This window comes from Sinocyclocheilus grahami, unplaced genomic scaffold (assembly GCF_001515645.1).
Source record: "Sinocyclocheilus grahami isolate Dianchi unplaced genomic scaffold, SAMN03320097.WGS_v1.1 scaffold16.1, whole genome shotgun sequence".
Taxonomy (NCBI): Eukaryota; Metazoa; Chordata; class Actinopteri; order Cypriniformes; family Cyprinidae; genus Sinocyclocheilus; species Sinocyclocheilus grahami.
Window position 1 is genome coordinate 2,903,499 of NW_015505195.1, and position 12,398 is coordinate 2,915,896.

General features: G+C 40.0%; 1 protein-coding gene across 1 annotated transcript in view; it reads right to left on the reverse strand.

Annotated features, from left to right (window-relative positions):
- Positions 1–2,862: 2,862 nt before the first annotated feature.
- The window catches only part of LOC107549930 (semaphorin-6B-like), a 75,656-nt gene continuing 66,120 nt past the window's right edge, over positions 2,863–12,398 (reverse strand). The window contains exon 16 of the mRNA XM_016231120.1: positions 2,863–5,363. Within this exon, the coding sequence (XP_016086606.1) occupies positions 4,447–5,363 (917 nt within the window). The 3' untranslated portion in view covers positions 2,863–4,446. The remainder of the gene's footprint in view (positions 5,364–12,398) is intronic.

The following is a 12,398-nucleotide window of genomic DNA, read 5'->3' on the forward strand; positions in this document are numbered from 1 at the left end:
AGCCAGAACTGAGGACAATGAGTTTCCAAATGCAAAAATGTGTGTACGCATGTATGTTTAAGTACAGTGGGATCCAAAAGTCAGAAAACTTTGTAAATTTGGGACTGAAAATAAACAAGTTTTAGCATTTGGAGCAATTCTCAACAAAGAACCTTTATTGCACAAAATAAATAAGAAATATTTAAGATTTAGCACTATTTCATGGTCACTAACAAATAAGAACATTTTTGTCATTTTTCATGTGACTCTAGAGATGGTAAGATGTTATTACTTCCATTGAAACAAGATGCTCTCTGGATCATTTCAATTCATGCTGAAGAACAATCATCAGGTTTTACACAAACTATTGAGAGCTGCTGTTAAAGCAAAAGAGGGACAAACTGATTACAAAGACATTTTGATATGTCAGTTTTTCAGTTAAACTTTTCACTTAAATTATCACGCTAATAATATAATTTGTAATAAGAAAAATGCTAAATAGAAAATTTTGGACCCCACTGTCCAAATGATCTTGTGTGTTTGTGTGCGCGTGTCTTTATGTGCATTTGTGCGGTTGATTTGGAAAGCATGCATGTGACTGTCTGATTGGTGGACAATATTAGGGCACACAGTAGCATGTCATGTTGAAGTACACACTACCTCTGTGGACTCCAGACCAAGGCTGTGTTCATGCAGGTAGTTCACTTAAATTACATTTAAGCACTGAAATAATTATGTACACTGAAGGGGACACGACTTGTCATTTAATGACAATGGACCCAGTAACACGAACAGTCTCCGGTGCGAGACAAATCAGAAATCCATCACAGTTAACAGAAGACTTGGCTCTTTCGCAAAAGTGTTTTTCTTCTTCTCTTTCTTTCAGGAGAAATTACTCCAATCCAATTTTTGAAAGAAAAGAAGGCTTTGCACAGTTCAGAAACCAGGATCAAACACTGAAATTCAGGTCACAGTCGCAGTATAATCACTGTCGTTGAAAACATTCACACACCAGAGAGCAAATCAAATCACTTGCATGAACTCAATAAACCAACCTAAAACATTACCACAAAACAAACAAATAAACAAATATAAAAATGAAGGTATCAGTACTGGCTACTATATTCTCTACAAATTTACAAAAAAATTCAAACTCTGTTTGTGCTTGTCAGATGTCAGCTTTTGCATACTGAAGGCATGTCATTTCTAAACAAACCATTTCTATCTTTGTGTTTGCACATTTTGTCGGGTGGCCCATTAGCTGTGGCAGTTTGTGGCTGGGGGGTCGTCAAAAAAAAAAAAATCTCAGGGCTTTAAAAGACAAAGCAGAGAAGAAGAAAAAAAACAGCCCAGACAACGAGAAAGCCCCGAGCACACTGTCTTCACTGTTCATAGACAGAATTTTAATTGGAAAATTGAGAGTAGGGAGCTTTCTAAAACCGGGCTAGATATATTCTGTCCAAACAAAACCCTAGCAGAGTTTTTATGGCCGATTCCATTTCTTGCTTGAGAGAATTACGACATAGGAAAACAGTGAAAAAACCCTTGTTTATTTTCTTTTCCGGGAACACATTTTATAGAGCTCCGCAGCAAATTAACTCCACTTCACTGCTTCAAAATCTCGTGCGAATTAACCCCGGCAGTGTTTGGAGACTGCGTACAGGGTTTCACAATAAGTATTACCTGCATTTGCTGCTTGTTTTTGGTTTATTCCGGGGAATATTACTTATATGGGATGAGGTCGGGAAGATGACTTGCTGCTTGAGTTTTGCTGCCCACATCTCAGGCGATTGCTTTGTAAAATCTGGCTGTGTGAGTAAGCAAGTGGGTGCATGTGTTTCTGCACGTCTCTCACGATCATCTCTAGGCTTTATCAGGCCAAGATAGACTTAGCGTAATCACGCATGTTTTGCCTAATGGTGCAACAGAGTGAAAAACCAGTGAGAGGGAAGCAGGGCAAGTGCATGCACGGGTGGGCAGACCTTTTTTCAGCACATAGTGGGCCTTAGTCAGTTCCAAAATGAACAGATGAGCTGGGTTACAATTAAAAATCAGCGGCAATAATGTTGATCGTGTAAAAATCACACACAGAGTTTTGAACTCAGTCATGCATTGGCACTTAAAACCTATAAATTAAACACTTCAATAATTGCTTTAATGTTCAGCTTCAATGGGTTTCATACATCCACATGCAAAAAAACACACTCCTACTCTGTGCCCTTAAATCCTCTCTCTGTTATCACTACAACAGACTTTTCATTTGGAACACTGCCTGTTTTTAAACCAACATATACTTAGTGTTGATGTATTGTTGATTATAGGACCACTAAATATTTGATGTCAAACCCTCTCATGGACCATTTTCACATTTTTGGGGTTGGAATATAAACAATAGCAGGGTAGACTTCTAGTGAAATAAATGTGAGACCATAGCAAATGTTATTTTTGCATTACCATTTGTTTCAACAGTACAAGAATAAAATCAATATTGTATTTCCATGACTTTCCAAAAGAAGAAGTAGAAGTAAAACAAGGATTGATTATGGCAGTCAGGAGAGAGAAAGATGTCAAATTGATCATCAATCCCTTAGAAACCGCACTGCAGCAGTGTTTACGATTTATTTTGTAATTAAATGCCAGGCAAATGTAAAAATGTATAGTGTTATACTCTACTAAACATTTTGTTTTTGAAAAAGTCTCTTATGCTGACAAAGGCTGCATTTATTTGATACAAAAATTTAAAATAACAGTTATATTTAAATATGACTGCAAAACTGAATTTTCAGCAGCCATTACTCCAGTCTTCAGTGTCATATGATCCTTCTGAAATCATAAAAGTATGAATTTCTTTAAAAAAAAACGTAAAATTAAAATTAAAACATTTTTACAATGTTAATTACTCCAGAAATGTGTCATCTCACACTGTGAAAAGGGTCCATTGAGCACTAAGTAAAAAAATAAAAATAAATCTCTGCATTATGCAGAGTGCATTATGTATTACTGTCCTCTAGTGGACACACTCAGGTAATGCTTGGTAAATTACGGGTGCCTCATGGGAAGAAAGCAGAGATAACGTCGTTCACTGAGAGGTGAATGAATTGAATAGTACACTATTTCGTTCTTGCCTCCAGTGGGGTTTACAACCCTGAAACAAACAAACAGCAATCCAAAGAGAGCCAGACGGGCACAGTGCCATTGGGAGCCCAGTGGGTCTGATTGTTTTGCTCTCCATCTAAATGTAACATTGTACTCGTCTGATTCTGTGAGGTTTGTGAAGGCTGGCAGTGAGGGGGGACCCAGAGGGGTCCGATCTGTCTGGCTCCTCATTGACATTCTCCTGGGCTGGGCTGATGGCTAGGCCATGACTCTTAACGGCTATTTGTTGGGATGGTCTTCTTTGGCTGGGCCGCACAAAGACACCCAGTGTCAGTGAGACACTCTGAATGCAGCTCCCTAGCGGCCCGACTCGGCCCAGACAACCGAGCTCACATTTGACTCAATGGACTGCAGAGAGAACGAAGCCAGGCTGAGCGAAAGAAAGAGAAAGTGTTGCAAATGCTCTGCTCTAATGCTAGCATGTGTAGGGGATGAAAAACACATTAAACGTCTTGGTTTTTAAGATACACCACAAAATAAATGGGTCCACCCAACAACATATTTCCACAGTGTTTCCCTGTTCCGTCCAGAAAGCATGATTCCATGATTTTTGGCGAATGCTCTTTTCCATGACCCATTTAAATCTGATATTCCAGCACACAAGTCTTTAAAGTCACATGGCAGTTGTCTTGATTGCTTCCTGACACATAATAGGTTAAGAGATGGAGGGATAGTCAGTCATTTGACATCAGATCACTTAAGAAACTCCAGTGTTGGTCGGCCATTTTGCTTTCATATCAAGCCTAGCCGACAAACACATTTTAATCCCCGTTTTGGCGTGGCTCACATACATATACAAACAGACACAAGGAAGTTTGAGCTTGTCTGCAAAGGTCCCGGATGCACAAAAGAAGCATCCACAGGTGCAAACATAAAGCAAGAGAGGTGAAAGCGAAACGGATCACTTCCACTGAAAGGTGCACAGAGTGTGAGATTACACAGAGAACCAATCCGCAACTGCTTCGCTATGCTAAACAGTCAACGTAGCCATTTGCAGGATTATGATTATGTATTTCACCTCCCATCACCCAAACGGATCCGTTTTCCTAAGCGATCCTTCCGCTTTATAAGACAGGGTGTGATAGAAGCCGCTAACGTGCTAAGTGGTGTCACCCTGCAGGCAGGGGAGTATAGCGGCTTTAACACCAACCATTAACACTCTCGTTCTCTCACTCTCGGTAGTCCTAGAACTCAGCCACTGGTGGGGGACTTGAAAGACACTGGATGGCAGTGAGAGAGGATAGGAAGGGCAGGATTACAGAAGGAGTCTGAGTCTTGAGGGTGATGGGACGGTGAACGGGCCTGGACCACTCACTGGCCATTTGGGTTGCGCTCACTTTTCACCAGCAGGTGGCTGTAGTCCTGTATCTCATTGAGTCCCCGCTGAGTGTGATGACCTGGCCGTACTAACGCTGCATTAGTGCGCGGCTGTATCGGATATGGGTGGTGGCCAGAAGGAGTTGCGTTGTTGCTATTGAAGTTGAGTCCGTCGCGGGACCATCGCAGATGGTCGCCATAATCCGACTGTGTGGTAGGAGCCGAAACCACCCTCCTGCGGTCAGGTGAGTCCTGAGGTGTTGCCGGATAGTTGTATTCACCAGCAGAGTTGCGAGTAGGTGGGGCGGAGGGTCGCCCACCCTGCTCCCGCTGATTCGATGGATGCGAGAGGATGAGGTACCGCTGACGCTCTGAATGAGGAGGAACATCACCCGATCCCTCTTGCCGCCCACCTTGCAGGTATTTGGAGCTCAAGTAAATGACTGCTGAGCTCGCTGGGCAGGGTGTCCCTGTCTGGGCGAGGAAAGTATGGCTCTGGTCCCAATCGCAGTCTGTGAGATGGACATTAGGAGTGGGACGTTTCTGCTGCAGAGGCGTCTGTTCTGGAGTGGGAAGTCCTGGGTCGATGTCTCCAGATTTTGGCCAGCCGTTGGTGAACATGTTCTCAACCTGCGAGCGGGGTCGTTCGCTGCCGCTGATACGTGTCACGCTGATCACGGAACCGCTGCGGCCGTGTCCCAGCATGCTCTGCTCCTTGTCACTCTTGCGATGACTCCCCATTCCAGATCCACTGGCTCTGGAGTGCTGGCGGTGCTTGAGGCTCATTATCCAACATACCATCAGACCTGACAGCGCCGCCCCGGTGGCAAACGCTGAAACCGCTGACAACACCAGCAAGTTCACGGACACCAAGCCATCTGGTTCCTCGATGAAACTCTCCTGCAGAAGACCTAAACACGTGGAAAGAATAACAGTGAGAATAAAGAACACTTTTATAACTGACAAAGATTTACAAAATTAAATAAAACATTTTTTTAAGTAAAAAAAAAAAAAATGTCAAGAGTGAAGGAAAATAGCAGACTAATTGCACTCATTACTACCTAAAGTAGATGTTGATTTTAGCAGCTGTAATAACTCTTCCTGATTGAAAGCATCTATCATCAATTACGTGTTGGAACATTAACTTTTAGAAACTTCTATAGAACTGAATAATTCTGACAAATATTGAAATTTTTAAGTCGTATTCACCGATTAAAAAGTGCCCTGGGTGTGATAGATTTTAAAGACAGTACAGATGGATGAGAGCAATGGATACCATTCACTTTGAAATGGCAGAAGACTTATGTTCTCAGAAGAGCACCAATGAATTATTGATGACAAAACAGACGGGCATAAAAATATCAAAATCTAAAATAATAATCTATCTAATCTATAGTGTTATGTTGAAAAACATGTTTTTGTTCAACTACCCAAAAGTCGAAATCTAAAGGCAATATCTTAATTACAGGAAACTCAATAAAACAGGAGGGAAGTTCTTACAGTCACAACAATAAGAACCAACATCATGAAATGGCTTAGCAGATGAAACGCTCTTGAAACAAATTAATTTAACTGGCAAATTTATCACAATAAAGACAAATGGTAACCATTTAACATTGGTGAAAATAAACAGCCTTAATTAGCACTTACAGCTGTTTGTTTAAGAACTCAAATAAAATGAGAGAGAAGGCACAATCAATAAAAACATGTGCTATGATAATTAGCTCATAATAGCTGCATTAGTGTGGGTGTTTGTCTGCAAGACTCTGCTGAATTAAAAGATATATTAGCTGTAGTTGGGCACCAGGGAAAGGAACTTATAGCACAATGTCAGTCATTTAATTGGGAGATGAAATATGACAGAGTGCCTATCAATTTTGTGGTGATATACATGTTTACTTCTCGGTATTCATTTTGGAGGGACAGACCACATTACCGAAACGACACCTCAAATCAATCAATGCATTCATGTGGATGCTGAGTCAGTGTCTGGTTCTTCTTCAGTCCTTTTCTCTCTCTTTCTCTTGCACAAGTCTCTCTCTCACCCTTCCTCATTGTGTTTATCTCTGTCTCTGCCCTGGTACCACTCTCTGTCTGTTTTGTTTGCAGTGTGGGGGCATTATGTTTATTCTATCACAGACAGATACCAGGTGCTTGTAACTTTTCCCGGCATGCTAACTGCTGTCTAAAGGGCAGTAAACTATCGGATTTTGTTTTTGTCATCTTTATGATTAACTTTTTGGCTGCTGCTGGTGGCTTGTGGCTGTACTGCTGTTTGAAGTTGGATAAACATCGTTGGCATGGGGCAGTTCACTTCACGAACCACTGACTAAAACAGTGACTTGTTTATGCTGTCGCAAACCACTTGGCATTCACAAGGGCCCCATCATGTATCAGGAACAGGGGTCCTGTAGGGATGTGGTAAAAGGGTGGGATGCAAGATGATGCTATTTTCTAGGTTGTTTATGTTCATACACTGTGGTGTTTACTTTCAGTGGCATGAGGTAACGGGTGGAAGATGAAGTGATGTTTGATTGCTTGAAGACTTCACTTCTCTGTGAGATACACTTTGTGAACTTTTCAAACAAACTCTGGAGTGGAAACGAATGAAAATTCAAATGTGCCAGCAACACACTACAATAAGTTACAATAAGCCATTAACATTAATGCATTAGGTATCATGAACCAACAATTACAAGCATTTATTACTGTAGTTTTTTTTAATACACATTTATGGCAACCATTTAGCACATATACATATACAATTATATATAATAGTACTAAATTGTAATAAAACACACAAACTATTGTTCATTGTTTAAAATGTTTTAAATAGTTACATTTTCCATGTTAGTTCATAATACATTCATTTATACAATTTTAAAGGCTAAAAATATTTTAGTATATGTAGATAGAATAGTATTTAGAAATGACCATTAACCAGGATTATTAAATTCTGTAAAAGTATTGCTCATTGTTCGTTCATGATACCTAATGCATAGGAGTGGAAAAAAGTATAGAGAAATTGTATTTACTGGTACTGTCAAAATGCTAATCAATTAAAAGTATCTAACCAAAATTTTTTTTAATTTGAGTGCAAGTAAAATATATCCATATTAATGTATATTTATGCAATTTTTTAAATAAAATGTAAAAGTAAAAAAAAAAAGTGTTCATAGTTCAGGCAATATTAGCTTTACAAGAAATAAATGCACAATTGCACACTTTAAAAAAATTGGGAATAGTGTAGCATTCTGGAAACTTTGTATGGTATGTAAATCAAATCAAATTCTAATCTTGCATACTTAATTTGTATTAGTAAGCAAATTAATATTCAATATTTCAACTACAAAATACATCTATATTTGCTATTTGATTTCCGTTTTCTCGTAATCATCCGCAACCACAGATGCTGTCGCTAGAACTTAACTTGTATTCAACCTGGCATAGTCTTTTTAGTCATGAATGATGATCTGAAAAATATGTACTTTTAATGTCTAAATGATACTGCAAGAAGTAAAAACAATCAAAGTGAACCTTATCGTAAACATATCTTTTGAAAGCACACCTGAGGTCATGAAGAACTCGCTGAGAGCAGTCCTCTACAAAAACAAATTCTGGTTTGCAAGCAGCACTAAAACACACATCAAACGCTCTTTGTATATACTTGAGTCACTTTTTTCCTGGGCACAGCCCTGATGTTGCCTCAGATAGATATTACCCAAACCACACAGGCCTTTCTCTGTAATGAAAGAGGCGCATTAAAACTTCCGCCTGTCTGGAGGGCCACCTCTCATTCTTTCTCCCCCCTCGCCTGCAATGTGTCCATCCCTTTTTACAGTAAGAAGATGGTGCATGCATGCAATGAATAGATCAGGGCCATTATAGATGTTACCTTTGTAGTCACTCAGCTTTGTCGTGACGGGAAACAAAACACGCAGACGGGAGCGGACCGAGAGCAAGAGATAGTCCCAGGCACTGTTTCTTTCTTTTCCTCATTCCCGACGGGGTGACAGAAACCCCTTTTTTCCCATTCACTTATTAAAGCTTAATGGAAGGCAGCCGGACTGTCAGGCTGAGGCGCAGCGAGCACGTCTTGAGCTGAAAGCTCCAATTACAGCCGAACAATGGTGGTGGAGCGGTCTAGTTAGCGTTGGTCTTCAGAAGGCAATAGGCCAAGTGCTAAAAGACTCAGAGCCCAGGGACTAACTGCCTTGCTTTTGCCTCTTTTTTTCCCTGGGTCTATTCACTAGCAGTTTGATGTTTGTTGCTTATCGCTCTCCATCTCTGTGCACATCATCTCCCGCTCATCTCTCTCTCTCTGTGCCACGTCCTTTCATCTTCTGCTGGCTGTCTGTCTCCGGGGATGTACCCTTATTCTTTTATTCCCTGTATCACTCTATTGCTCTCGGTCTCTCTTTTCAACCTGTAAGCAGAGAGGCGGCTAATGAAATGCTAGCAGTGTTCGGTTTCTTGTTGAGATTGTGTCATTAAAAACCTCAGGTGTAATATGGATTTTCTTCTAGAAAATAAGCAACCTTCCCGAGCTTTATTAATTACCCGACCTTCATGCGAGGGTGAGACAGTTTAGTGTGTTGAAAACAGACTCTTATCAGCTGTGCTTATGTAACACAAACTTAATCATGCAGTAGTTTTCTGCACTATGTTAGATACTGCTGTGTGTGTGTTAGTTTGTGTAGTGTTTCATGTTAGCACGAGGCCTTACATGCGAGTGTGTGCATTTGTATGTGTGTGTGTAGCAGTGGCTTATGGTTCACTGCCTTTACTCATTATCTTTTCTCTTTCTATCTCTGTCTTATATTCTCTTGCCTTCGCTCTTGTTCTCCATCTCTCTCTCTCTCTCTCTCTCTCTCTCTCACACACACACACACACACACAAACTTCTCTGCAGAAACACTGCAGGCTATTCTCTATCTGCCAATCCTCTCTCTCTTTCTGGTTCTCGACATGTCAGCCATCTTTTGCTGTATTCAAGCCTCACTGTTGCCATTGCTTTGTGTTAAGCATGCTGAAAAGACCAGCAGTTCTGGTCACCAGCATATGTCTTAGAGTTTTAGATGCTGGTATGGTGGCATCCCTATAGGTAGAAACACTGACATTTAAGTTGTTTTTCAGTGAGATCCAAACCAATTCATGTGAAATGGATAATTTCATTTGATAAGGTCTGACTCAAAAGAATAATTCATTCATGAATTTTACATTGTTTACTTCTTTCAATACATCCCATTTTAAGTCAGTAACAACTTAAATTTTTATCTGTTCCTCACACAAAGCTGACTTTAGAAATATGACTTTAGAAGACTTGGAGTATAGCCAAATAGTAATACAAACTAATTTTATGATACTTTTTTTGCCATTTAGGAGGTTTTGGAACACTAGTCCTCATTCACTTCCATTATATGGAATAAATCGTCAACCTAAAATTCCTATTTTTGTTTTATGGAAGAAAGAAGTCATAAAGGTTTAGAACAACACGATGACAGAAGTTTAATTTGTGGGTGAACTATTACCTTGAAGGGATGGATCACCCAAAAATGTTAATTCTCTCATAATTTTCTTATGTTGTTTCAAACCTCTATGACTTTTTGTCTTCTGCAGAACACGACAGATTATACTTTTTTATCCATACAATGAAAGTCAATGGGGTCCAAAACAACATTAGATCACACACATTCATTGTATGGAAACAAAAAACACAAAGACATTTTTCAAAATATCTTCTACTGAAGAAAAAAGTTTGGAACAACATGAGGTTGAGAAAGTTATGACAATTTTTGTTGCTGGGTGAACTATCCTACCTTGGTCAACCAGCAAAACTGGACCTAAAGAACATTAAACTAAGTAATCTGGTCTTGTCAGCAAGGAAGCCATGCATAAAAGCTTCCCCAACAAAATTTTCAAACTTTTTAAAACACGTCTGTTTCCAAACAGGGTGTTTACAGAAAGATAGTAGTGAAGACATTTATGGCTTCTTAGCTTACACTTTAAAAGTCAAACTCCCAGATCAGTATACAGCCAGCAGGTTTCCATACGTCTGCATGTGTTCTCAATTAACTCTTCTATAATTTTCAATAAGAGAGAGCTGCTCATGGCCTATAGCACTGCAATAAGGTGAAAGGCTTCCTGGCACCGGTTCAGGGTTTCTAATTCCAACATAATTGTGCACGCTACAGTCCACAATGTCTGACGATGATTAACATGAGACTAAATAGAAAGGACTGTTTGAAATAATGAGGGGCGTTGAGCTGGGGGCGAGCTCAGGATATGAGCCACCCCACCGGAGCCCAATGTTAAGAGAAACGGTCTGCTGCTAAAACACTGTTGCCTATTGTCGCTTGCTCACCTTTTCCACATTCTGCAGACGCCGCCTAGTCAGCTGCAATTAATTGTAGTCAATTAGCGCATAGTTTTTCAACATAGCTTTCCCCATTCGCAGCAACCGTTGCTGACAAACACTAATGAGGATGCAGATGAGAGCCGGTTCAGCTGTGTTAAATTGATCAATTAACAAGTATGGAAGTGTGTCCTGCATTGCAATACCACAGATGTGGCTGATGGGGGCTCTACTGTAACAAGAGGTTTGCTGGTAAATTGATAGCCTCAATTTAGGGTTGAATGGCGAGAACTCTCAAATGAAATTATAAAAAAAATAGCATGGGTTATTAATTCAGAAAGCGACCCGGTGCTATTAGTCTAGCCAACTGCAATTGCAAAGCATGACATCTGCATTCACCACAATCACGAAACCTCCAATTTCAAGTTAATCTTTCCAGCATGCTTAAGACTGTAAATTCTGTCTGTCAGTGCTCCGCATATGACTGTATTTTACCAGCTGCTAAAAACACCTCCTTATTTGTATTAAGTTAAAACTCCCGTACTGATGGTTTGCCTCTATGACGGAAATGTTGAGTTTTCAGGCTGTCTGGCTGAGGTGGAATAATTTTTTCCACACATTTACTGAATTAAGAAACTTTTCTGGATCATTCACAATCTGCTGTGGTGGCTCAAAATGCCTCTTTCATGCTTGTCAAACAGAGACTCAATAGAGACACAGGTCCCTGGCTCGATGAACTGAGCAAAATCCTCTTTAGGATGATCAATACAGCTTGTTTGCATTATTTGTGTGAGAGAAAAAATGGTGCCACTGCATCAGTGGGTGCATGCAAGGTATTTCTAAGGCTGAGATGATTTGCTCAATGTTTTTGTGTATATGTGACACACACACACACACACACACACACACACACACACACACACACACCTGTCTGAGCTATCACTTTCACCCAGTCATGATGATCTGTGGCAGAGAGATTCTTCATGCCCTGTCAACATGCCTGGCAACCGCCACGGCAACATCCTCAACACCACAACAGGCGGCTTGTCGTGCTGCAGGCTTCAGTGGCAGCTGCTGTTGTCCTTTTATGCTCCTGAGTCTCTCTCTCACTGCAGTCAAACACGCCAAGATTTCTCACACACTAATGCAATGTTCCAATTGCCAGATAGTGCCCTGGGAAGTGCACTTCAGCATTCCAAAAGAACAAATTTAGTCAAGTGAGCTATCATAGTGAACTCTGCGTAGAGACGCTGTGAATTGGGTCACAGCCACATATATACACTAATTTCCCTCTCTTGAGCAGTCTTTTACTAAATGACACATGATAGTAGTTTTTTTTTACCTTTTTGCCACATCTATTGATAGAATAGTGAAGAAAGGACTGGATATGACAGGAGAGGAGAACAAGAAAACTGGAAAATGTTATAAAAACTTAGAATCAAACTCAGGCTGACTGCATGAGCACCATAATGTATATATAATATATCAGTATTTCAAATACCACATATATATATATATATATATATATATATATATATATATATATATATATATATATATATATATATATATATATATATATATGTGGTAT